At 43.2% G+C, this 27,016-nt stretch overlaps 1 protein-coding gene across 2 annotated transcripts in view; it reads right to left on the bottom strand.

The window, feature by feature from the left end:
* The window catches only part of CRIM1 (cysteine rich transmembrane BMP regulator 1), a 181,263-nt gene extending 155,939 nt beyond the window's left edge, over nucleotides 1-25,324 (bottom strand). The window contains exons 1-2 of one of the 2 annotated variants that reach the window (XM_083830091.1): nucleotides 24,511-25,324; nucleotides 9,377-9,550 (exon numbers count right to left, since the gene is read on the bottom strand). In XM_083830091.1, coding sequence (XP_083686217.1) covers nucleotides 9,377-9,550; nucleotides 24,511-24,874 — 538 coding nt within the window. In that variant the 5' untranslated portion in view covers nucleotides 24,875-25,324. The remainder of the gene's footprint in view (nucleotides 1-9,376; nucleotides 9,551-24,510) is intronic. The other variant, XM_083830090.1, reaches the window with a different exon arrangement.
* Between the last annotated feature and the right edge of the window lie 1,692 nt (nucleotides 25,325-27,016).

Raw genomic sequence — 27,016 nt, 5'->3', positions numbered from 1 at the left:
GTTTTTGCTGGGGGGGAGAGGGGGAGGGCAATCAAGCAGCTCTTGCTTACACTGAACCTACAAGGGCACAGTAACAAGCAAATGTGAGCAGTAAGCTCAGAAAACTCAAAAAAAACTTAAAGCCTACATCATTAAATCAGTCTGTCAGTGCCAGATTTCAGACAGTTAGATTGAAGCAGTCATAGCTACAAAAAAGTTATTTTGCAACACCCCCCTGCTCCCCCCCCCAACATCCCTTTATGATGGGAGAGGACAGATCATGGATTTGTCACATAGCATCAACTAATAAACCAGAGAAGAAAGGTTAGCAATGGGGAAAAAAAAAAATACATCATTCCACCCATCCCAATGGGCAGATGAGAGAAGTAGCTAGCCACACATCTGTAGGGATTCTGATGTGAATTTTAATTGTTATAAAAGCAGAGCTCTTCTCTGAGGGTATACCTCTATCAGAAAAATTATTACACCCAGGAACATAATGACAGGGCAGTTTCCTAGAAATGTGCTCACAGACAGACCTGATGAGTTATTCAATTGACATAGAAAGAAATGTAGCCTTTTCAGCAGGATGAAGGAAGAGGAAAAGAAGTAGTCTAAGTCTTCAGTTTGAAATGAGTCACGACGTATAACCAAAATTGACTAACCAACTGAGCAAGTGGTACGATTACAAAGCACAACCCCAACACTTCTGCTGAAGCTAAAGTTTCTTTCCCTGCAGATCAGCACTGCTGCTGATGGCAGTGCTGAGAGGAACCTTAGCTTGAAGATTGCTAAGGAGGAGGCCAGCTAGATCCCAAAAGCATTATCAGCAATAAAACTTTTGGTAGATTGTATTTACCAACACAAAAATAACAGTGAGGAAAGCAAACCAAGTCCCATATTTAATAAGTTAATGCACAGAACACTTTAAATATTATTACAACTTCTAGAAAAACATTTTTGGTAAGGGAATAGTTTTGTTTTTCTTATTAGACTAATATTGCAGTTCTATTGCAAATATTAATCCTTTTGCTTCCTTTCAGAGCAAGATGTTCACATTTGCAAGTTATTTGGTAGGGACTTCTATTACTGCATTAATTAGCAAGTGCTTTTGTATGGAGGAGGGGGAAGAAGTGCTTCATCTTCTAGCAGTGAACACAGATTAAAAACAAGCTCATATTTTTGGAATGTTTAAGTTGAAAAGCATTCACTGAGTTAAACTCTCAAGCATCTTGAAAAGTGCAGCTGGGACAGCTACATGAGCATCCTTGCTCTACTTAGCTGCTGGGGCAAAAAGCAAGCTTACTAAACATCCTATCTGCAGGATGTTCTGATGTAGAGCTAATGGAAGTTTTCTAGAAACAGTGCTCTTACTTTTCTCCTTTCCTCTCCTACCTTCCATCCTCTACAAAGGATCATTCACCTTTCCTAAGGTTTTTTCCAGAAACGAACCGGTTCTCAGGACCTTGCTTGGACTCTCGTTTGTATCCCTACATCTTGTCACAGACAAGCAGTTTTGCAGGTAATACTTTAATCTATTGCACATAGTTTTTTTTTCACGCTGTCAAAACTGCACTGTGTGTGTGTGCGGGGTGGGGGGGGGGGGGGGTGTTTCACACCTCCCCCTTCTTCTTTAAAAAGAAGAACCTTCACAAAATAACTCAGGGCTTAAGATTGGAAATGGAGAACTGAAATAATTTGTCACCTTGATATGCAGCTGTTCAGAAGTTACAAGTGTTCATATATAAATCTTTAAGAAAGAATGAAAATAAAAGGGACAACTATGAAGTCCACTGAAGTGATCAAACAAAAAATCCATTATTTCCATCCAAAGCGTTTCCTTCTATTTATAGTGACATAACCATTGTATTAAAACTGTCTTAATGACCAGTCACTGATTGCGCAATCACTGGCTATGTTCATCCAACACTCACTCGTCTCTACTGGCATCAACACCACACATAAGCAAACAAGCCTTGCCCTGTCAGAACAAGACCTGTGACCCAGCACAATCACCACAGGAATATAGCTTCCTGCTGGCATGCAATGTTAGCCTAATGTTTACACACTGTTTAATTCCAGATCTTTGCTCAGGTCTCTTCTGTCACGTGCAGATAACTTCTGATCCTTAGAATAAACACTGTACCTGGAAGTTTGTGTTTCTGTACTCAAACAGTCACTGTACCCGTTTGTGCTAAGAGTCACCTGCTCCATTTTCACTCTTCCCCAACTTTAACAGAAATTAAGGCTTCATTGAAACCTGTAACTTGCCACTGCAGTAAAGATGGATGTCTTTATGTAGGCACAGCCTACATGCCAACATGGGAAAGAACATTTGGAAAGCACTGAAAGCAAGATCCTACCAGCTATAAGACACCTATCCTGTTCTTTTTCTTAGAGAGGGTCCAGGTACAATTTATTTACTTTGTGTTCAGTTCCAGATGAAAGCAGGTAAGCATCTGAAGTAGAAAGAGGTAAGACAAATACTTCTTTGTCTCCAGGAACAGTGCTTTGACCATCAACATCTGATTGCTAGCTTTGTAGGATGCTGTTATCACACAGACCTTAGGGCCTACAGTTAATGTTACGCTCTGTTCACAGTAATCATGGAAGCTGCAAGTCTGAAGGAAACTTAAGAGTCAGGAACTGATGATCCAGTACCTCTTCCGTAAGTGCTATATACTCAAGGGATTTGGATGTGCAAGAAGGAAAGACAAGAGTGGCATCTGCACAGTAACCCAGACAAACAAGTGTAGCACAAGGAAAATAAGCTCAGTTCCTACACAGCAGAAACACACTTACAAAAAATGGAAAAGAAAAAAAAAAGAAATTTAGAGTTACAGCATACAATAAGACATATCCACAATGCTAACACTACCCTTCTTTCTTTTTTTTTTTTAAACCAGCTGCCCCATTTTGGGTTCTTTTTTTTTCAGTCTTCTAACAGTCTCTGCAATACAGTTTTTCCCCATTAATATGAACAGCATTATTCAAAATTAGGCTTAATTAGGTTATAAGTATCCAGACATCAATACAGAAATATAAAAGCCAGTTTCTGCTTTTGATATGTTTCTGAATCTTCTGTTAGGTTTTCTTAGTGTTAGCTTGAAATTTCACGGAACAGATGTTGTGTGACAACTCATTAAAAATAGGCCAAGATAAAAAAAAGTTAATATATTAGGAAAAGATCATAATTCCTTGATCAGGGAGCAGTTATGAGGAGTTAGAGTCGAGAAAAGTGAGAAGTCCTGCAAATTTAAACTGTTCAGTTATGCTGTTAAGTCAGCTGCACTGCCAGATGTCCTGCTTTCATGAGACCCTTCATGAGTTCATTTAGTTCCCCCCCCCCCGCCTTGTTTGTGTGTGTGAAGAGAGAGAGGGACGTGTTGGTTTTATTTTATTTTTTTTAAATATATTCACATTTTTTTTAAATCAGCATTCCCAATCTGTATTATTTCCACATCAAATCATTTTTTCCTTCTGTATCTGTGCATTCAGAAAAAAATGTATGGTGCTATTTTCCCCCATATTTTATGAGAAATTTTGCCTTCAGATGCATTTACTTGGCTCTCAAGCACATTCAAGGGTAAAATCTGGACCTCTGCCACAATCACATTCCTTATTGCAAATACATGCCAATCTTCAAAGTTCAGTTATTTGAGCAAAAACATACGTTAATTGTTATGCGAGGGGAGTGGAAAGTGCATCAGATTAAGCACATTTGAAAATATTTTGCTTCCCTCCTTGCCTGATAATTCAGCATAAAGCTGGATTTACTGTTCTAGTTTTTCAACGCAGCATCAGACATTAAGACCACACAAGTGAAGTTTAACACAAAATCAGACTTAACAAGCAAACAAGCATTTAGAATGAAATTACCTTCTCATATATGTTATTCCAGGACTGGTCTGACAGGTACTGCAACATTTGCCAGTATAAAGTTATTCAGTTACATGTAAAAAATAATGGAATGCAAGGAGTATGTTGCAATAAACCAGCTTAAAAGACACCAGCAACCTTAAAGCCTTTTCCTTTCACCTATGAAGGACAGCAGCGAATAGCTTGGGAAGGTGCTAGCCAAGTAATTGAGAAGCAACTGTTCTAAAGTAAGAGTTTCAATGCCAGTATCAGCAGAAGATTTTACATGCAGAGATGCAAATGGTGTTCTTTTACTGAAAGTGTTAACCACATCTTCCATCAAAAAACTGCACAAGTTTTATTCTCTACATATTCTGAAAAAAGACTGGGTTTAACTTCAAGTAAAATAAATAAGTGCTAGAGTACAAAATGATAAAGAAAGTTAATTTGTCTCCCCTCTTTGAGGGGAACTTTACACTGACATAGCTTAAAAAAAACACAACACCTTTGCTATCACAGGTGGCAGTTATGCTCTCTGTAGTACTCAGGAACATCTCTGTCTTTGGAGAATACCAGGTACTGATGTGACACAAACACACACTGCTGTCAAACAATTTTGAAGAAAAAAGCTAGTTCCAGGAAATTTCTCCTCTTTGAAGCAATGGGCAGTCTGATATTTTCAGTCAATCCAGTTGAAGAGATCCAAACCTAAGGTACGACCCAACTATTGCAAGACTAGATGCCTTTGACCTGTGACTTCCCCACACACACACTTCCCAGAGGAAGCGAAAATAGCTGCTTCAGTAGCAAACATTCTTTAGAGAGCAAATTATCACTCCCAAAGAATTGCCACTTCCTCTGAGTGGGAAAAAGGGCAAGGCACGTTCCCTTTCCATGGACAGTGCACAGGAACACAGATCTGAACTGCTCTGGTAGAAGGAAAGGAACAGGTTCAAGAACATCCTCAGGTTCCTGGACTATCCAAACTTCTGCCATAGCCTAGCAGAGAGGGAGAGAAAAATCCCGGTCTTTGAAACTGCTGAGACTAAATCACTTCAGATTTTGACTTCCTAGTGGCTCTTTGTATGTTCTAAGCAAGATTTCAAGACAACTGGTCTGGCACTATACAACAAGCTTTCAGTGCAACAATACCTACCAATGCCTTACAAATGTATATTGAGGAATAAAACTACCTCTTTCTCTCCCCATCCCCACTCCTGATCTCACAGAAAAACCCAAAAGAACTGCCTCTTCTACACTGCCTACAGTTAACTCTTAGCAGACTCTTAGCCACTCTTGTGGCTGCACGAACAAGTCAATGCAGCTTATTGGACTTCTGCCTGTGCCTCGGCAGACAGATGGCATTCTCTGTACTTTTCGTCCGCTGGTCATATTTTCCACAATCCACTCCAGTAGTCTAAGCTCAACTAAGCTGCCGTCATTATCAGTCTCCTGAATAAAAACAAGCCTTCTAAGCTCAAGAACACAGGATTTCCTTAACCATATCAGAGCAGGCACTCATCAAGACAATAACCAACCACAAAAGCATTTTAAACCAGCCACAACAAAAAAACATGAATCTATTATTTAATTATGTGATAGCTTTTCCAGAAGTTTCTTTCTGACACAAAGTGTGTGCATTTCCTCATAATAGGATGATTCATGACCTCTATCAAACCTTTCATATGAAAAGTCCATGCAGAGGAGGCACTCTGGTAATGGGGTTGGGAGACATCTATGGCATAAATGGACTTTCTGCTATATGATACTCTCTATTCCAGTAGCAAGCCTTTGAACAGTTGCAGTATATCTACACTAAAAGATCAGTTAGAAGTTGGTAACTAAGTTCAATGACAAAACCAGCTATTTCACATGTATTCAATCCTACCTTCCCTAGAAAAACAAGGGCATGGAGCGGGGATAAAACTTTCTTCAGTACTTGCATTATTGAGAACCTACTTTATCCTCTCAGGACTTTTTTGCAAATGAACATCAGGACCCTTACAGAAGTTACATACATACACTAGAGATTAAAACAGACTCTCCCTATTTAAAGGTTCCTCCAGTTCAGGACAGAGCAAATCTCTGGGAGACAGAATAAAGATCATGGTTTTCTGGTCTTGTCAGTGACATTTAAGAAACATGAGGTTAGAGCCCATGCAGCCTGATTTGGGGAAGGAAGGACAGATTCACAAACCACACCAGGCACGTGAGACAACTTCAAGTGAGCTGAAGGTGCAAAGAGTGTAAATAGGTAGGCAAAGAGAGCAAGAAAAAAAGGCGGGGCAAGATGAAGGCAGAAAGTAATATGAGGAGCCCGGGAAGGCAGGCAAACACGAGCTGATAGGGAAAAAAAGATCCTATGTAAAGCAAATGAGAAAACTTTGTGTTAGCTGAGTAAGCAAGCTCCAACTGACAGCAAGCCCAGAAGGGAAGACCACACACAGGCTGAAAAGCTTAAGTAAGAGACAAACTAGATTAAAAGAAAAAGACAACTATAGGAGGCATTTGAAAAGGAGAGTGCAAGTACAAAAGACACAAGCAACCGAAGTACATGAAGGAGAGTCAACCCCTTAGCACATACCCTTTCATATCTGGAAATAGAACTCCTGATTTTGGCTCACTGCTTGTTAGTTGCCAGAAATTATTTATGGTCAGATTTCACATATGCAGGCAAAGTTAGCTGGACAGGTTGATAGAACTGGCAACTGTACCTAATTGCATGTGAGCCTCCGCATCTCCTGTGCATGAACCTGCACACTCAGTGCCACTGGAACTGCTTAACTACCACCTTTTTTTTTTCTTCCAAAAAAGGAAAAAAAAACACACAAAAGAATGCCTCCTTCCCCCCCACCAAAAAAAAAAAAAAAAAGAAAAGAAAGCCACAGAACTAAATTTTAGTTGGAACAAACCAGTCACATTGAGCACTGGCCTCTGTGACGCCCTTATGTCAACTGTGTAGAAAAATGAAAGAAGGGTCCTCCATTAAATGGATTCATAAAGCCCAAGATTAAAGTTGCACAAGTATGAGAGAGTTAATGAAGTTACTTGAAGCAGAATTTATCTAGATGTCATTATATATTTCTAGTTTCCTTGGTTCCAATTTGTTGAATATTCTGTAAAATTCTAGATGTATTTCAGCTGTTTTGAAGAGCAGTACTACCAATAAAAAAAAAAGTTCACCTGATAGGACCTTCTTCCTTTCTTCCCCACCCTGATCATCTTCAGAATTGGAAAAGTTACTATACCAGTTCTCTGCTCAGCAGGATGGGGTTAAGCAACTACCCTTGCTTCAGCAGTGTTATGGATGCTTACCAACGTTCGTTATATGCTTGTGTAGCATTCACATATTAAAAACCTTGCAGAATGACGCATGTCACTGAACAACACAAATTATTCTTAGCTGCTTAGTAAGTATCCAGAAACCACATGGAAGTAGCTGCTCAGTTGGTACTTTTCTTCTGTGAGACTTTTTTCAGAAACTATGGTGTATCCATCATTCAGGTACTCAACTTTTATCTTTTTAATCACACCATATCTTTAATTATCCAAACAAAGTGTGGCAAAGAGAAGGAAGTTAGACTTCAAATACTTAGTCTCATTTTGTGGCAGCTGACTATTAATCATGGTATTTCAACACTTAAGTGACTGGTTTCATATCCTTCTGCTATTATCTTTAGCAGACAAGCCAGAGGAGTGAAGTATACATCAAAATATCGGATTCCAAGAAAATCTTAGACATACTTCAGCAATTTTATGAATTCCTTTTTACATGGCCCTACAGTTTAAAGCTCGGTTTGCCTTGAAGGAACTTAGATAAGATCGCTCCATTTTCAAATGCTCGGAGTGCTCTCTGGTTTGTACACTACCTAAGCCATGTTTCAAGTTGACTTTCCAAATAGCCGAATTCAACTTCTAGACTATGAACTTCAAAAGCCTCAACCACTCAAACAGCAGATACTGTCTCAAGTATTCTGCTTACCAAAAATACTTGTGGCACATACAAAAGGGAAAAAAATTATTCCTCCTTTCCATTAGCTTAGGTGTAGGACAAAGCATACATTTTAATCACCAAGACAAGAAAACACACTGGACGAAACACCCTCCATAAGCAGCTGGCATTCGTTTCCTAATCCTAGCATAAGAATCCTGCTCTCATGTTCCCCAGGTAGTATCTTTGTGTGCACATTTGCAGAAAAAAGGATAAAGCATTTACACACAGTAGGCAAGAAAGAAACAAGAGGTTCCTGAGGGCAAGCCCCTCAAGAAATCAACCTGCTCTATTTATGCCATTCCACAAACTAAATCAATTTCCTCAGTATCTGGGGGGGGGGGGGGGGGGGGGGGGGGTGCGCGGAAAGACACCTACAACAGACTCTATTGGCAAGTTAAACACTCATTGAATTGTCACAACAATAAACGTTCAGATGAACTGCTACAGAATTAATCACACACTCGCAAGTAAGAAGGGTACTTGTTAGTAGGGTTACTTAAGAACCCATATATGCTATTGCCCCCTACTTCAGCAACAACAGAAGGCTAACATTATTGTGCCTCTCCTGTTCCTATTCAAACACAAGTCACTCCAAACAAAAACCACACAAAAAGCATTTGGACCCCTTTAGGGATCAATATCATGAATACTGATAATGACCATACTTCTGCCAGCTACATTATCTTACAAAAACTCCTTATCAAAAAAAGGAACCTTGATAAATGACATCAGATCACACTCCCTTAACTCAGAGAAGTTAGCAGCTTTAAATATGGTTAGTATCCTTAGAAATACAGTTACTTTTGCATGTGACTTTAAACAATGATTTAGAGTCGAATAATTAAAGTGGTTTCAAACTACTAATCAGCTTTTGCATGTTTCCAGACACATTGGGAAATAAGCAGTAATTACAGCATCACAAAAAGGACATGAGATCAGACTTTTGACAGCTGTTCAAAATCCTAAAAATACACCACGTGAATGTCATTACAGCCGGATATGTTTGATCCACCTCATTTTCAGTTCAGCCATAAGCAACAATTGGACAACGCGTACATGTGCAGAAGCATAGATATGTGACCTAATACAAATCAAAGGAACAAGAAAACTGAGAAGTACTAGCAATAAAGTAATACCATACTAGGTAAACCTAAATAAAACAACAATTCTTGCCTTCACATAAGAAAAGATACAAGTATAATGAACAACTTCTACTCTTTCTACGCCTTTGCTATTAAATCCCTTGAGCTTTTTCATAGTTCAATTAGTTATATGAATACTTCCAAAGAGAGTTCTCCCACACTGCCTTACAGCTCAAGATCCACAAAGGTAGCTACCACAAACTGTATACTCATATACAGAATGGTTTCAGTCTTAAAACTGAAGTCCTTTCTTTCTTTAAAGAATATAATTGCCTTCTGAAAAGTAAAAGGCCACAGGTACCTGAAACTACCCAAGTCATTCTAAAAATATTAACTTGATTCTAGCTTTTAATCAAAGGCACAGAAAAATTATTAACTCAGAATTACTAAAGAAAGTGCTTACCTTCAATCCTTTTTAAGGCTGACAGACAAGTATCCCGGCTTGGAAATTCAAATGGATTATTACAGGTCCGAATGGTGTCACATTCACATTTCCCATTGATTATGTTACAACCTGTTATAAGGTTTTCGTTGCATGGTTCAAATCCAAGGAGCTGATCATCGTCCCAGTTTTCATCTAAAATAAACAGGCAAATAAATTCACTATTGATTTCAGTTAAAGTATATAAATTCAGCTGCTTTAGGGTTGGGTACAATTTACTTCAAATTCAACATTGAGCTAAACAAGATAGTTTAGATTAATCTCTTATTTTTGAACCTATGGGATTTGCCAAATATCTTGCTTTGCAGCTGTTCTATTGCCCATTTTGCTATAGTTACTGGCATTGTTTACTTCCATCTGTATGAAAAACTATCATGTCTTGAGGAAAAGCATAGCCGTAGTACAAATGAGTGCTATTCTAACCAAAATAACTTCTGCAGATACTCGAAGTTATATTTATCATGGAAGTGAGAACATTGGAGAGAACCTGCAGCTGTTACACAAGTCAGAACTGAGTCAGAAAGAGGGCATAATTAAACACAGTTTAAAAATGCATCACAGAATTCACTCTAGAGAGAGAACTTTTTACTACACAAGTGCTACAAGATGCCAGGTCTTTGATACTGTAATATGACCAAAAGTGAGTTTCCCAGCACTCCTGGAAGAGCATTATCACTCTAGTAGATCTGCTCAAACACATCATGCTCCTTGCTATCAAGTTGCAGGGGGATAGCCAGGCTAGAAGAGTCTGTTCAAATAATTCTGCTACTTTCGATTCAGTCCAGTAAACGTGTGCAGTTCCCATGTTCCCACTGTGCAAAGTTCCATTACTTCTCTGGTTAGAAGGACACATGCAACAAGATTTTTTCCCCCCTCCAGAAGAGAGAAGTCCAGTCTATCTAGAGTTCCACCACAACTGCAAGTTCCACACAGTCTCAGCTTCCTTAGATCAATTGCACAGACAGAAACATCCCACAGACTCCAACATTTAAGCAAGATACACGTTTTTATGCAGGATTGAATAAAATAAACCAGACATTACGTATTTTTTGCTATGGAGTGCCAGATCATTTTCCAACCTGGCCAGTTCACCAAATCAAGCACTACAAAACAGTCACAGAGATGCTCTGCAACTTTTACTAATGACAAAAAGAACAAAACTACTTTCCATCTTTACATTAATCTATATTCCACAGCAGCTTTCACCTTGTGAAAGCATCTAGTAGTTCACCCCAGTTTTATATATCCTCAACGTGCAAGTTTTCAATATGCATTCTGCTAAAAAAAAATATAAACCAAACAAAAAAAACTTTCAAAACATTAAAACATCTTCCAGCTACAAAGTTTTGTTGCTGTTGCCCAGGTTTGTTTAAAAAAAAAGAAAGAGATAGTGACTGAAGCAGGCAGTCTACAAACATTCCCTCCTTGTAAGATGCAGGGTTTCTAATGCTGAAGTAGGGTTACTCTGGAGAAGTAAATGAGGGAACAAAACCCTACAAGTACTGGCAAGACAACCCTTGCAGAGCCCCCCTCCATTGCTGAAGTAAGTGAGCTGCATAGTAGCAAGTGCACTCACAGACAGATGGGCTGCCACGTTTCCATGCAGAACACATCAGATCTCAACCACTGGTGCGCATGGAAAGCAGAGACCCAAATGCACTAAAGTCACCCAGCCCACAGGCACGCTGACCAGGCTGGCCATTTGGTTGACCCCAGGGCACAGCGTCCACCTCTGGACCAGGTGCTGAATGAACCCCAGGCACACAGTCAGCCACACGTACCGATCCTGCCAGCAATAACAGGGAGGGAGGTATTAATTCTTGTCACATCTGCATTTAGGCACTGTTCAAAAGGAACACGGGTCCTCGGTTGACTCATGTCCCCTTCCCAGTCAGTCCTACTGACAGGAAGAAACGAAGAAAGAAGAGTTATGAGGTTAACAGACTCATGAAGCAGCTCTTAGTCTGAGACACCCAACAAGCCTCACCTTGGAGAGAGCATCAGAAGCTGCTCTCCGGTACAGGAGGTCACAGCCAAACACAAACTGCTTTGTCAGCTGTCTGACACTGAAAAGCAGCCTAAAAATTGATAGCAAATAAGATGTGCACACTGACGCTGGCTGACGTGTAAATACTTTCCACTCATGGAAACATGCAGTGTATCAGTTAATCTGCAGTTTTTCCTGTTTGGGGGAATTAAAAAACAGCACCTGGAAAGAGCTTACCAGTTAAGGTAAGCCCAGTTTGTGACCTAGAGAGGCCATCTCTCACAGGTATGTTTCTTCCTCTGGAACCAGCTGCTTGTTTTCTGTCAGCAGAGCACCTTGCTGACAAGAACACCAAATAAACAACAAAGTCAATTTTAGATATGAAGAAGGGAGCCTCCATGGGAACCTCATGGGTGTTTTACTCCATAAAAATAGCAGAGGAAGAATAGTCATTAACCCCAGGAAGTAATTTATTTATTAAGTTGACCCATCATCCCATAGAGTAACTGTATCAATAAAAGTCAAAGGAAGTGGAGAAGTTCCTGAAGAGAAACTATTAACATTCTTTCAAGGGAAGATGCAGCTTCAGTAATTTTCAGGACACTTTCATGGTTAGGAGGCCATGCAAGTACTGTGAAAAAAAATCTCTGAGAATTTTGAGAACAATAATACATCCTGTTTTTGAGAAGCCGGAATACAGCCTGGACACTCTGTATGTTACAAATCACGGCGGTAACCCACGTAACAACAAGAACAAAAGTGGCAATAGCTGCGCTCTGAGACTCAGCGTGCCAAATTCCGTAGCCACAGGAACCACGGCTTGATCCTTAGCAGTCTTAAGAAACAGACAGGCTCCATTTGTTTGCAGAATCACTCCTTGTTTCTGATGCACAGGATCTCATCCCCTGCCCATCTGCAGCCCAGACCTAAAGAAGAGAACAGCCACCCTCACCTGTGGGGCTGGGCCATAGCCCTCAGCTCCTGGAGCTGCCCTCTCCCACCAAGCTCTGGAAACAAGCTCAGTGCAGATGGATGGGGCACACAGACCATGATGACAGCACGCTTTTTTCTTCTCCAGAGCTCCAGTTGACAGCATTTGTGAATTTTTTGCCCTACAGCATTTTGGCAGTGGACTTTTGAGGTTGACAGATCAGCAGAAGCTGCAAGCAGCAGGGCTTCTCTCACATAAGAGCTGCTTGTCCCATGTGAGGTTGAGGTGGGATCCACCTGAAGTGGAAAGCAGAGCCCTGCCTTACTCATGGATGAATACCTTTATGCAGACATACCACACACCCCAGTACTATCCACAGTACTACCTGCTTTCCGTTGCAAGAGTTTGACATCTTATCTGTCACCTCTCATGGATTTTCAGATGGGAGTGGAAAAGGACACATAGGAAGTGCTTGGCCCAGTACCCGGGTGTACCTAAGTCAATATCATACCCCTCAAAAGCAATCTCAGTAGTAATTAAGATGATGGAAGAGAAGAGAAATCCCTCGGGAATACTTGCAGACAGCTTGTCTGACATAATGAATCTTGAACCAAGGTATTTTTCAGTACTGCAAGTGAATACTAAAAAGTTGCATTCAAATAGGATTAATGCAAAACCAGCTCTAGCCCAGACATCTTTTACCGAACTGCTTTTCACACATGCTGGAAACATGATTCCCATCAATGAAGGAGCAAACATGTAATGAAAAGAAAGACAGTTTTAGTTTAGTAAATCTGGTGTGATTTTTAACACAGGCTTAAAGACTCCTTTTTCTAGTTGATTTTTAAAGGTCCCATTACATGATTCCTTGTTTACCAGCTAGAGTAAACCCTCACAAGTCACACTAATACAGGCAGAACAAAACTGCTTGGAATGAAAATGTGGAACCACATGAAAACACTTGCATGAGCTAGAAGGGATGAATCCAGTGTCTCACTTTGATTAAAACCTTTAGTTACTTGATGTGAAAGTATCTGATACTATTTGATGCAGACATATGGTGGTCCATCACAGCACGCTTCTTCCTTCACAGGTAACCAATATTTCAACTGATACAAAAATACATCTTGAACAGTCTAGCCACCATGATTCACATAACCTAGCCCCTATTTCCAAAGTCAGTGTGTCCTGCAGGCTACTCAAAGAAACCAAACCTGTACATGCTGATGATTTTAAATCCTGGGACAATTCATTAACAATTCTAGACTGCAGCACGCATTTTCCTGAATTCTGTTTAATCTCCTCTTCAGATTCCTTTTCATGTATACCTCTCAAAAATCTGGATTATATGAAACAAGAAACTAAGATACAACCATTTGTGAATGCTTTACTTCTCCATTTGGTTTAAGTCTCTAGCAGGTTTAACAAAACCCAAATGTAAGAATATAAGTGTTTCTCAAACCCCGATATGTATATTCGGTCCACTAGCTGACTTCTAAGACACACAAGAATAAAAAATAATAATAATAAAAAAACAAGTGTTTAACATTCTTGAATCTTTAGAAACAGTCCAGCTGAAAAGCAGCCCAAAAGTAAATGGTTGTTTTTCATCCAGACTGATCTTAGTTTAGCTGCAATTTCCACCACCTCATTCTGCTGGCATGGTCAGGTAGTGGCAAAAAAAAAAAAAAAAAAAAAAAAAAAAAAAAAAGAGGAAGAGGCCAGTCTTTTAGCAATCCTAAATTTACACTGGACTGCTGATATACAGCCACTCATCCATCTTTTACACACATGCCTAAAGGCAATTCAAAGGCCTGAAGCACTCTGATAATCACAGCTTGAAAGTCACTCTTTCAGGTCATTTCCATCTACATCTACACGTTCCTAATGCTTTCCAACTCATTCAGCAAGCTCTCTTTTCAGAGATTGTAGTTCTGTGTTTACTCAGACCAGAGTAAGTCTTGGACATAACACATCTTGAATTCTTTCAAATGTGCTCTCATAACATAAGGAAGCCATAGGAGGGGAGGAATCATTAACTCCAAACCTTTTTAATTTTCTTCCATCATTCTTATATTTGCTTCCTGCAAAGCAAACAACCTGAGTGCAGCTCTGGGTCGTTGAACTCCCAAGTCCTGTCTTAGTGTGCTTCTATAGCAGGAGGAGGATTAAGGCATTAACAAGTTGAGTAAGAGTAAGCAAGCAGCATTCCATGACTTCTTCCATGCCAAACCCTACATACAGGGGCTCACAGCACTGCAGCATAGCACCTGTTTGCAGAATACAGATTTATTCACAAGCATAAAGTGACTTTTTTTTCTCCTCCAAGACTGCCCTCATTCTTGAGGAGCTTGTAGACCTTAGGACTAGGAGCTGTAATCAGACAAATGTGGTGTGTAATCATGGTGCGTGATACAGATACAGCGCTCATATCTTGGTGTTGGTAGAAGATTCAGAAGGAAGTGTGTGAAAAAACACTTGAAAAAATTAAACTGTAAGGTCATAAAGTTCAAGTGAATCAGTAGCTAGAATATACTGCTCAGTCTAACACATCTGTTTCCAGAAATATGCAACTACTAACTTGGGGCCTTATTTCTAAGGTACACAGTAGCTCACTATAGCTGCACTCATTGTCCCCATGTGAGGAAGACCATCTGAAAACTGCTGCAATTAGAAGTATAAGGAAAGACCCTTTTACAGCCTCCTTCCTCATTCCCTTAATGTTTGATTTCCCTCCCTTCAAGTTTCAATTACTTCTGGCTGTCACAGAATCTTCTCGTTCATTCTCTGCCTTCTCTTCCTTTCTGGACATTTACTGAATGTTAGCTATTATTTAGAAAGCCATATACCATTCTCCTTTACAGCTTACTAAGATAATGCACCACCTCAGAACAGCAAGCAACACACTAGAATGGTCACTAAAGCAGCACTGTTGAGAACTCAAAAACATTATATTTGCAATAATCCTAAGTTACAATCAGAGAGGTGTAGGGCACTACATATATCGAGTGAACTCACATTCTTTACATTTAACCACAGCATGTTACTCAACTATTTCTGCCTTTTTAAAGCACAACAGGTAAGTTCTTAAAACACTGAAAGAAGAAAGACCATCAGACACATTGCCAATCTGAAAATGAAAGTCTGAGTCACATCTTACAGACTTCTTGTATCCTTTTAAGACCTGCATTTGAAAGAGGAGAGAGAACACATTTCATAGTGACACAGAAGTGATCCTTCCTGAGACATCAACTGTCCCCTGGGAACAGGAGGGGGAACTTGCCAAAAGCTTCTCTGTCAAATCAGATCCAAGTTATGAGCCCCCATCACTCCAGTGCACTGTTACACAGAAGTATTTGCAATCAGTGGTATTCATTAGGATGGTATGAGGCTCTGAAAGCATTCTACAGATTTTCTAGAATAAAATAAAAAAAAGGAAATACTTCTTGCCAGTAGGCTTTGGCTTCACTTTGAACAGGAAAAAAGAACGATGGAAAGGAAATTCATGTTTTGGAGGAGCTGAACAATAGAAATGACTAATCACCACTAAAGAATGCTTGAAACCCAGCCCCAGACCTTGAAAAGCAGCAGAAGGAAAGGCTAGCCTTGAAGTGAATTTGTGCTTATGTACTGGCGGCAGTCCTCTCCCATCTCGCAACTTATTCCTTCAATGAAATCATGAGTCAGAGACCACAGTCGACACCGTTCCGTGGTAAGACACAGCTAACAGTTTTATGATAAAGCAGTTTTTCCACCTTTTAGAAGGGCCCACTTTTCAAGATCAAATCTTCCTGTGGAATGTGTGTTAGCACAAAAGGGCTTTGTAGGTTCCCGATAAAACTTCTGGCCAAAGCTAGAGAAAGAAACCATACCACAACATTCAGATAGTTCAGGAACACCATACACATAAGGCTTGTCTCAAGTGTGAGTGCTTGCTTTATCCTGTTCGAATTAGAACTTGTATCTCAAGCGATCAAATCCCCAGTACAGTGAAAAAGATTTTCACTGCAGCAGCTCTCCACGTGTCTCAAGGCAGTTATTTCATCCTGAAGAATGCAGAAAGTATTTACGCAAACCAGCTTTCCACTCAGTTATCAGAAACTCCACAGAAGCCATGAGGAAAGCAGAGAAACAAATGGAAGTGTTAAGTAAAGCATAAGACTTGGCCAACTATTTTAGTTTCTAAATTTTTCCCTTGTCCGTAGTGCCTACAGTGTTTAAGTCCTCCAGGTACCTCGTGCTTTAAAAAGAAAAGCAAAAAAAAAAAAAAAAAAAGAAACACAGACCTTCACTATTTGTGCTTCCCCCCAAAAAAGGACTGCATTATATTTCCATCAGCTTCTGCCCCAAAGATGGCCTGAAATGATGAAGAATTAAAGCTGTGAGATTTGACTCCTAGACATTTATGTACCTGAAAAAGAGACTTGCAATTTATTTTAGTCTTATGGACAGAACTACAACTTGTTTGTAAACAGTTGACTGAAAAACACTACACAGTGTACCAGGGCTTAATCTGTCAGCCAGAGCCTCTGCCAGTACTCCTCTGATTAGAATGAGCACGGACAGCAGTGTTTAAGCTGTCCTAGCAGATTTTTCCTTTAGCTCTAGAAAACAACTGAAAAAATAATATATTGGTAAAGGCACAGGAAAGGGCCAAACCTTTATGTCCATTTTCCAAAGGAGGTTGAAGTTCCAATGCTTTTCAAGTTGCACACCTTGCCCATACACTTTGGAAGCCGGCACGAGCAGCCATATGCTGTGACTTCATTGCAAACAAGCAGCTAACCGGCAGTTTGCTGACACTGCTCTTCAGAAGCAAAGCAGACAACTGTAGGAAAAATTTTCCCTAAGAGAAATTCTGGAACAGTGCTATGCATAAAGCAGCCTGTGCTCAGCAGAGTCCACGATATTAGAAGCAAGTTGATATTCCAAGCCTTTTGCCACTTTTGCCCCCAGTTTTTAACACAGCATCACTGAGCACCAGAATTACATAATTTTTCACAGGAATTACAAGAGTGAGAAGCTTGCATCCAATTACTTAGTCACAGAAGACTACAAAAGAACTCTGAATATCCTTGATTTAGAGTTAGCATCAAAAGGCTGTTTTTTTTTTTTTTTCCCCGTTTTTCTAAATGCCAATTTAGAGATAGACATCAGCTAGACTCTTCATACTATCAAAGCAGCACATTTTACGTTAGCACACGTAACACCATCAGGATAATTATTAGGACAGCAGGTTGACCATGAGCCAGCAACATGCCCTTGCGGCAAAGAAGGGCAACGGTATCCTGGGCTGCATGAGGAAGAGAGCTGCCAGCAGGCTGAGGGAGGGGATCTTTCCCTTCTGCTCAGCGCTGGTGAGGCAGCACCAGGCCTACTATGCTCCCTCAAGTAGCCAGGCTCTTTTCAGTAGTACCCAGGGACAGTATGAGAGGCAATGGGCACACACTGGAGCACAGGAGGTGCCATCTAAACACCAGGAAACACTTTTCTACTGTGCAGGTGACAGAGCACTGGCATGGGTTGCCCAAGGAGGCTGTGGAATCTCCCTCCTTGGGGATCTTCAAAAGCCACCTGGACATGGTCCTGGGCAACCTGCTCTAGGTGGCCCTGCTTGAGCAGGGGGTCCTGAGCTCCCCTCCAACCTCAGCCATTCAGTGACACCCAGCTTTTTATCAGCAGCTTGTCAGAGAGCGAAAAACACCTCTACATGCGTACGTCCATCCTTCCTGGAAGGAGATGCAGACAAAAACAAAAGCCTGAAGAGAAGAGAACATATGCTGTAGTACAACTTTTAAGTTTAATTTGTTTCAAGAACAAGTGATCCAACAGATCATGCACTCTCAGATTCAGAAACACTACACTTGATAATTAAAAAAGAACTATTAAAAATTCCATCAGTGCCAAAGTAGCCAGCAATACAAAGACGTAAAATTTCGGAAGTTAGTGACAACATGGGAATGGGTGCATGCCTGTGAGCCAGTGCTTTTCTTCCTGTCCCCAACCCTATGCTTTCCTGTTTGTTTTCTGACTGTAAGATCTACACCCTCATGACCTACATGGTGTTAACATGATCTGCAGATTCAGAAGTACTCAACATAACCAGCGAAAGCTGCTGGAGACTGAATATTGCCTCTGGTAAAGGCGTGAACTGCTTCCATTCATCTTAATACATTACTAAAGGCTTGCATCCTCCAAACATGGCAAAACTAGTCTGTTTAGGTAATTCCCTCAGGGACCATCTTTTAATCACCCGTATGCTTATGTGGAATTTAATCTAGATAGCCTTTATACAAAGTTATCTTCACATCTTAGTTTATATTGGTAAGTTTCTCCATACACACAAGCTTTCTGTCAGTATTAGTCATTTTCCAGATTATATATACATATATACCAAAAGACAGAGTTAAAATGTAATTCAGCAGGGCTGTACTATTGCTGTCACATGACATCTTGGGCAAAACTGTGAACTCACCATTACCATGTTCATGTTCTCTGTGGATTAGACGGATTCTCAAATGAAAGCAGTTTGCAAGTCACGAGACATTTAATAGGTCATTTCTACAAAGCGTTTAATCCATTAAAACAGAGAAACATGTGGTCCTTCCTGCAAGATGCTATAAACTTTATTCATGGAGATCAGGAATACTTGGGGGAGGGAGGGGATGGCGGGCAAGGAAAGGATGGGAAGAGGCAGGCATTTTGGAACCATATTAATGGGGTAATTACTGCAAAATATGCCTGTCAGTCAAATGGCATTTTGGTTGACTAAATGTTATGAGCGAAGTTAAATTATAAGAGTGTTCTTGCATCAGCTACAGGGTACTTAAAGCAGCAAACATGCCTAGGGGTACAGAAATTACAAGTAATCATTCTACTAGCTCCGGCCAAATTATCTAGCAAGTTTGGAGGTAGTTTTTTTAAAAATAGTCTTTATAAGAAGAATGATTTGGGAGAAGCTGAAAAATAACCATCTTCTAAGGACAAAAAATGTTAATAACCAGAGGATGCTTGAAGTAGGGTCAAGTGAGATGAAATGGCTTCAAAAAATAAAAAAAAAGAGCATTCCTCCCAGCAGAAGTTAAGAGGTTTAGCCATTCAGCCTATCCACAGAAAGATTTCTAGTTTTAAACTAACTGTGCTGATACAAAACAGCAGAAGTCTGCCAATTCCTGTATCAATATCCTTCCCCATATCAGTTGGGCTTTTCCATTTCATTTTTGTTGAAGTACAGAAACCAAGCAATTCCTAAAATTGAAACACGATGCTCAGAAACAGAGAGGAAACTATTTCCAAGTCAAAAAAGCACCTGACCTGATTCAAATTCCATGACATACTCGGTGTTACATGTTCTTATTGATGTTGAGATTTCAGTGTAGACACAAACCAACGTAGAAACAGCTTGTAAGTTACCCAGTCTTTATATAAGAAGTCAGCATGTGCCTACATAAGCTTTTTCTGGGGACTGAGGAGAGGGGACTGTTAAATATGGCTAAGACTGGCACTTCAGAAGCTGAATACCCACCATCAAAGAACTACTGCTAATTCCAGCTACGTATGTTCAATAATTTTTATTATAATTTCTTCAATACCATGAATAATTTAAGTGTCATTCTCCCCCCCACCAGCGTCTGGGTTACTGACAGCCTTTGAACCTTGTGTTTTGGTTGCTTTCATGCCAACAAGCATCCCATGCACCACTTATTAAGTGCCCAGTTAGATCTGTTTTGACACAAAGTTAGTGGAAGAAGTTCTCTGCAGGCACAGGAACATCAAAACTATATGGGTATTTCCCCAGCCGTTCACTGTGTAACAAAGTTAAACACAACAACAACAAAAAGTTAAGAAACCTGGGCAACACTGTTTCAATAAAATGTATATAAACAACCAGGGTACTCATATACAACTTCTAAGTTACCCAAACTTCAGTAACTTGTACTCAAAGCAAACAGTCACTTGATGTTTAGGGGTCTGGACCACACCACAAGAAGCCAAGCATGTTGTATGGAAGTCATATGGATACAGAGTATTATGTTCTGGGCTGTGTGTCCAGTGCCCCATTAGATACAGAGCATAAGGCTGAAAACAAGGTCCTCCCAAGGGAACCAGCTACAGAAGTTACTTGTAACAGCCCTCCTAGGGTTAGAAATATTAGCAAGTCGCTCTTACTGGACAAAAACAGAGGCAGAACTCCATTTGCATTTGTGAAACTAATGATCGAATAAAAGAAGCTTAGCTCCCCTTCCCCCCGTTTTGGGATAAAACAAAAACACCAACTAAAGAAGAAACATTTTCAAGACTCTGTATCTTCTCATCAGCTTCTCATTACCTATAATTCTCTATCACAAGTTTCTAGGGGAGGAAACTGTAGTCCACAGTAAGCTTAAATGTGAGGGGCGCAGAAGACACCCAAGCTCCCCGCTTCTCCCAGCAAGGGATCAAATGGACAATAATGCTCCCAAAGAGCTGCAGATACATGAAAATGACCAGGACGAGGCACAGGAGGGCAAATGTCTACCATCTTCCTAGGGGAAGACCCTGCATACTTCTGAATGCTTGCCTAAAATCAGTGACAGCAGCTTCCGAACCCCTGCTCAGAAGCTATGCACTATGCAGCCAAGCCTCAAGTATTTGCAACAAGCCTTAAATTGCCTACAGTAGCAAAAAGAAAACAGCAGTAACTGAACACACCCCCAAACTAAAACAAACAAGCCCTCTCTGCTCCATGCTATCAGTAAGCTAATGGAACAAATATGGTTTACAACAGATACCTAGAGGCTAGCTCGTATGGAAGTATGGTCTTAAAGGGAACATAAGAACACAGTAAAACTAGCAGTTTTGTTAACTTCTCATTTCAAGTGTATCATAAAAACTTAAGCCATGCTTTTATTACACAGTTAAAAATAAAGTAATTCCAGCTCATTTTCAGTGTTATTTCATACGCTGCTGTTATGCCTTAAAGCAGCTTAGCAAAGCAATCAAGGCCTCTTCATCCAAGAGCACCAGAAACTGAGGAAGTGTCAAAACAGAGATGAGAAAAGAGTCATCATGAGAAATGCCTTCAAAACCAACCTCCTACATCAGAGATTTTCCAAGGCCTTCCTATTCCCCAGAAAGAAGGAGCTCTGCACAGCCAGACAACTGCTGAAGCCAAGGCCAAGGACCTCCCAGGGAACTCTTGGCTAATTAGGAGGTGGCTCCAGGTCCACCCCCAAAAGCAGACAGCAAGACTGGTCCCTGCTTTGAGCTCACAGTTTCTCAGTGCTAAGAGCATTTGGCTCTTAGCCGGCTCTATGCTCTCAACACCTCATCGATCCAATCCAACAGCTACCCTGCAAAGTCGAAAGAGGCTGGAGGTGTTCAAAGTCTCTCAAGGTTGCTTTCAGAAGAAGTACACAGCCGTGCCTGGAAAAACTGACCTAAGAGTTATCCTTTACCAAGAATACAACTACAGAAGTGTAAAATAAATGCTGGAAGGGCATCTATAGACATCATGATAATGCCACAAATTAAGCCGTAGAACTGCATGAAGGCCTGAACAGTTAACATGGGAAGGTGACTAGGGAATTTCTCCAGGCTTTAGATGGGTGAAGAAAAGAACCTAGAAATAGTAACAGATTTCACCAGTAAGTGATGATTTAAAAAAAAGAAAAAAAAAAAAGAAAATCAACTACTTCTAGTTTCAGAAACAGTGGCCATCAGTGACAGGTTCCATGGAAACTTCTCCATCAGGCATCATAGAGCTCCCTTAAGAATGTTAAGGCACTCATCATATTTCATACTAATACCAAATTAACATGCAAATATTTTTACCTGGTGTAATTACAGCTTCGAGTTTTCTGTAGCCAAATATGCATTGATATGCTAAACTAAGCCAGAGCATCACACTCAAGATTAAAAATTAAAAAGAAATGCTTATAACTGTAGCCAGTAGGGGTCATTTCAGTGTAAAAAATTGCAGTGAAAGAGAAGGCTAGAGACGGGAAGGAGTAAAACCCATCAGTTTCTACTCACACAGTTCTGCAAATCACTTCCATTTCCTCCTCCCTGAACTGGGGTAGGTAGCACAGGGCTTACACTCCCAAAAGACAGGATTAAAAAAATCTGCTTAGAAAAACACTGCTTAGTATTATTGATACATCAGATATCACCAGCCCATTCTGTTTCACATGTGCATGTAAACTGAACAACTGTCAATTGGTCACACAATTGGTCACACCAATTAAAAACACAGAGCTAATCAACCTTATTTCAGTGAAGGGAGGTAGTACATTAAGTCTCATTTTTCTTTCCCCCCTTGCTGTCAAGCCTCATACACAATACACGCCATAAAGAGCAACACAATTGTTTTTATTGCTTGGAAAGAGGCAGTTTCCTGACAATTCACTAATAGGTATTCCAGTACTATTTATTAGGCTGACAGTTTAGCTCAGTTGCTTTTCATTTACGAGAATGAAAATTAAATAGATAAGTTATCTCTCCGACTATTCCTATAGGGACAGCTGGAACTAGTTTCTAACCACAACACTAATTGAAACGCAGTCTTGCCAACAAATGCTTCATACTATTTTCAACAGTAGATGGGACGTGTTACGAGTTGAACTACAGCAACGTACAGATTGCATCACTTCAAAGGAATGAAATACTCCTAAACTGCCAGAGACGACCGTACTGCGATACAGTAAGGGAGCTGGAACATTGAGACGTTTAATGACTGTAAGCTTTTATTTCCTTTAACCAAGGGAGGGAAAAAAACAAACCATTTAAGACAGTCTTTTGCTTAAAAACATGCGAAAAGAGAAACTCATCCAAAACAAGGTAGGTTTTTCGAAGAACCTTTTCTCTATATACCTGAACTTTTCTTTTAAAGATAACTTTACCAACACATTAGAAAAAAGTCTACAGAAACATACACAATCAGCCTCACGGACTCAACGAAGGTCTTCAAAGCAGTTCAGAGCCATTTTTAATTCTTTAACGGAGCTTTTAACCCTGAAGCCAGCCCTACCTAAGCGACAGCTACAGATGGGATACCCTGACTTGATGCGATTCACTCGTGAGCAAAGTGAACAGAGTTTCAAATAATAACCTGTGCCAGAATAAAGGTCAGATGCCCACTAAAAAGGATCAGTTTTAGTTCTCTCAAAACAGTGTATCATTTTAAATGCAAGTTTTTGGACAGATGCTGTCTCAACAGCTTTATGGACTTTCTACTGCCCTCTACCCGCTGAGAGGAGCAAGACTTGCTCTTATTTTCCAGAATTGTCGAAGCTCGGACTCTAAGTCTCACATACATTTATACATATCCCAAACTACTGGTTATTTGTAATCTCTTTACAGCGCCATGTTTTCCCTCGACTTGGGGGAAGAGAGAGCTGGAGGGACAGGGCAAAACAAGGGAGACTAAAAGACTTCTCTTTGGCCTTTTGTAAAAAAGCATAAAGAAGAAAATTTAAGCTCTCCAATAGACACACAATTTGAAGAGGGGGTGCGAGCAAACTTCTCTCGTGCCCTGTGCTAGCTCATCACCTCGCAAGCAGCGGGAGAGCAGCCGGGGGGACTTGGGGAAGAGTCGGGGCCTGGGGATCCCTCTTGCTGTGGGAGCAGGGAAAAGCCAGCCTGCCTTATCGTGCACCCAGCATGTGCGGGCGGGCAGATATTAAGTGACAGGAACAGGAAGGAAAACTTCACAACAGATGATCAGCCTTTGTGTTTCCTTACAGAGGAGGAATCCGGAACAGACATCATGCGTGTAGCACTGACCTCCCCTGATCTCAATCTGGCAAGCCGCTGCCAGGTCCTCTCTTACCGAGCAACCCGAGCAGGGGATCAGTAGCTGGCCGGCTTGACGCAAGCTACCGAGCTACTAAGGAAGGGATGAAACTGGGAGCGCCCGACGTTAGCTTAAGCTACCAAAACTGAAGGGTAAAAAAAACTTTTCAGCAGTCTGCCGGGCAGAAGGGCCCGAAAGCCGCACTGGCGGCGGGGGCCGGGCAGAGCAAAGCAAAGAAGGAGCGGAGCAGGAGCCGAGCGGGGCGGCCCCGGGCTCCCCACCTCGGGCGGAGCGGGGCGGCCCCGCCTCGGGTCCCGCCGCCGGGGGTCGGGTTCTCGGAGGACCCGGGGACCGGAGGGAGGAGGGCCGGGGGGGGGTGGGGGGGGTCTCCGTCCGCCTCTCACCTTCGCAGACGCCCACTTCGTACTCGGTGATGGAGTCGCCGTTGAGCGGCGGGCGGATGACACAGCGCAGCCCCCGGTCGCAGGCGCCGTGCAGCCCGTAGACGCCCCCGCAGCTCTCGTTGCGCTGCCGGGCGCACATGAAGCAGCAGCCGCAGATGCCCAGGACGATGCTGCCGGGGCAGCTCTTGGGCTCTTCGCACTTGGACTCGTCGCAGGGCAGGCAGACGAGCGCCCGCGTCCCCGACTCGCCCAGCAGCAGCGCCAGCAGCAGCAGCCACCCCGCCGCCGCCAGGTGCCAGCCGCCGCCACCTCCGCCGTCTCCGCCCGGGCGCCTCCTCCCCGCCGAGACCGCTGCCAGGTACATCCCGGCGCCGGGGGGAGCCCCGCCGGAGCCCCCGCGCCGGGCGGCGGACCCGAGCGTGCCGCGGCTCCTTCCCGCCGCCCCCGCCCGCGGCCCCCCGAGGAAAGTTTCCTCGCTCGGCGGCGGCCGCTTCAGCCAAACTTCTGCGCCGGGCGGCGGCGGCGGCGGCTCCGCCCGCTGCCCCCTCCGGGAAGCGGCGTCCGTCGGTCCGGCCGTCCCGCGGCTCCCGGCCCCGGCGGTCCCGTCCAAGGCCAGTGAGCGGCAGGCGGCCGCGAGCCCCTGGGCGCGGCGACGGCTGCTGGTGCTGCGCTGCGCTGTGCCCCGCCGAGCTCCGCCGCGCTCCCCGCGCTGCGCCCCGCTCGCTGCCCGAGCCCCGACTCGCCTCCTGCCTGCGACTCGCCCCGCTCCGAGTGCGCCCTCTGCCCTTCCCCCATTGGGCGGCGATCGCCCTCTCCCCGCCTCCGATGCCCCTCCGCGCCTTCCCATTGGCTAGCTCCCCGGCGGGCCCCGCCCTCCCTCCTCCTCCTCCTCCTCCTCCTCCTCCTCCTCCTCCTTCTCTCCCCCCAGCTCCCGGGGCTGGGGAGCGACGCAGCCGAGGCGGGCGGCGGCAGCAGCCTGGGCCCCACGGCGGCCGCCGCCTCCCCCAGTCCCGTCCCGCCCCTCCCCTCCCCCGCCCGGGGCTCCGAGCGGGGCGAGGCGGGGGGGCAGGACCCCGGGGGGACCCCGTGGGCGGAGAGGGGCCCCGCGCCCCTCCTCCTCCTCCTCCTCCTCCTCCTCCTCCTCCTCCTCTCCCTTCTCCCCGTGAGGGGTGCGGGACGGGGAGCCCCCCGCGCACCGTCCCGTCCCTTCCCGTCCCGTCCCCGCAGCGCCGGGGCTCTGCGGGCCGCTCCCCGCTGCCCTTCGCACGGCGGCCGCGTCCCGGGCTCCCCGCGGCCGGCGGCGCCCCCGCAGGGCCAGCAGGCGGCGGCGCTCCGTGCCCCGCCGCACGCAGGGAGCTGCTGCTGCCCAGAGGCTGCCCCCGCCGCAGCCCGGCGGCTCCGGGAAGGAAGGGCAGGCTCTCCGCGGCGGCCCGGGGGGCCTGAGGGCTGTGCGGGAGGCTTACTCCGCCGCCACAGCGTCACGGAGTTGGGGGGATGGAGGGAACGAAGCGGTTCGCTCGGCAGGTGGGGTGAGGGCAGCTGCGCAACGCCGAGCCCGGGGAGCCGTCGGTTGCCCGCAGCGGTGCCAACGCTGAGGGAAATTTTAGGAGGGAGGCTCTGGAAACTTAATCTAGGTGATTAAGGAGGGTGCCAGGGTATGGCTTGCACGGCTCCTCCAAACGCCCGCTTTCTGAGAAAGAGCCAGTTATGGTGTCGACGGGAGATCTGCGTGAGGGCAAGGCAAAAGGCAACTTGCTGCCAGCAACAGGAGGAGCGCTACAGTAAAGCTTTGTCAGCAACGGTGTATCTTTTTGCTGTGGAAAAAGCCCTGTAAATCGCCCTCATGCATTCTAGCCGAAGTGTCTCCTTGTAGCAAAGGTTCCCCGTCACCATCATAGGCCCATCTCTAATGGAAACAGTGCAGCTGTGTAACCTGACGGTGAAAAATAAAGCATTTTCTCTATTAAAAATAATCATGTCTTCATCATATCAGACTGGCTGACTGTATTCGGATCCATTCAGAATTTAAACTAAGTTTTTAAAGTTTATTTTTCAAGAACTACAAATGTTTTAATTCGCCCCAGTAGCTTGCAAAGCACTTGTCTTGGTCTGTTTTTCAGTACAACATTACTGTGATGAAATGCCGCCCATACAGCATGCGCTACATGGATTAGGGCCATTTAGCTGACATATCTCAAAAAGTAATGGACAATGAGAAGCAACCATCTACCAGGCATCAGCATTTGAACTGATACAATATTTTTGAACAGAGTTGGAAAGCAAATGATAAGGTGATCTCATTAAAGGCCCCATGTTTTGGTATAAACAAATCCAGCAAATCCATTTGAGAGGAAACAAAACACAACACGGTTCATTGCTGTGTTCTGTAAAGCAGTAAGACAGGAGAGCACTGGAGTTCGTATTAGCAAGCCAAGCACTCAGGCTCTGAGCGTTATGGCAAACTGGTGATACTCCTGGGCATATCAATGCACCGAGCAAGAAGTTC

This window comes from Anser anser (assembly GCF_964211835.1).
Source record: "Anser anser genome assembly, chromosome: 3".
NCBI classification, from domain to species: Eukaryota; Metazoa; Chordata; class Aves; order Anseriformes; family Anatidae; genus Anser; species Anser anser.
Note: the sequence above shows the minus strand (reverse complement) of the source record. Positions and strands in the feature narration are given on the sequence as shown.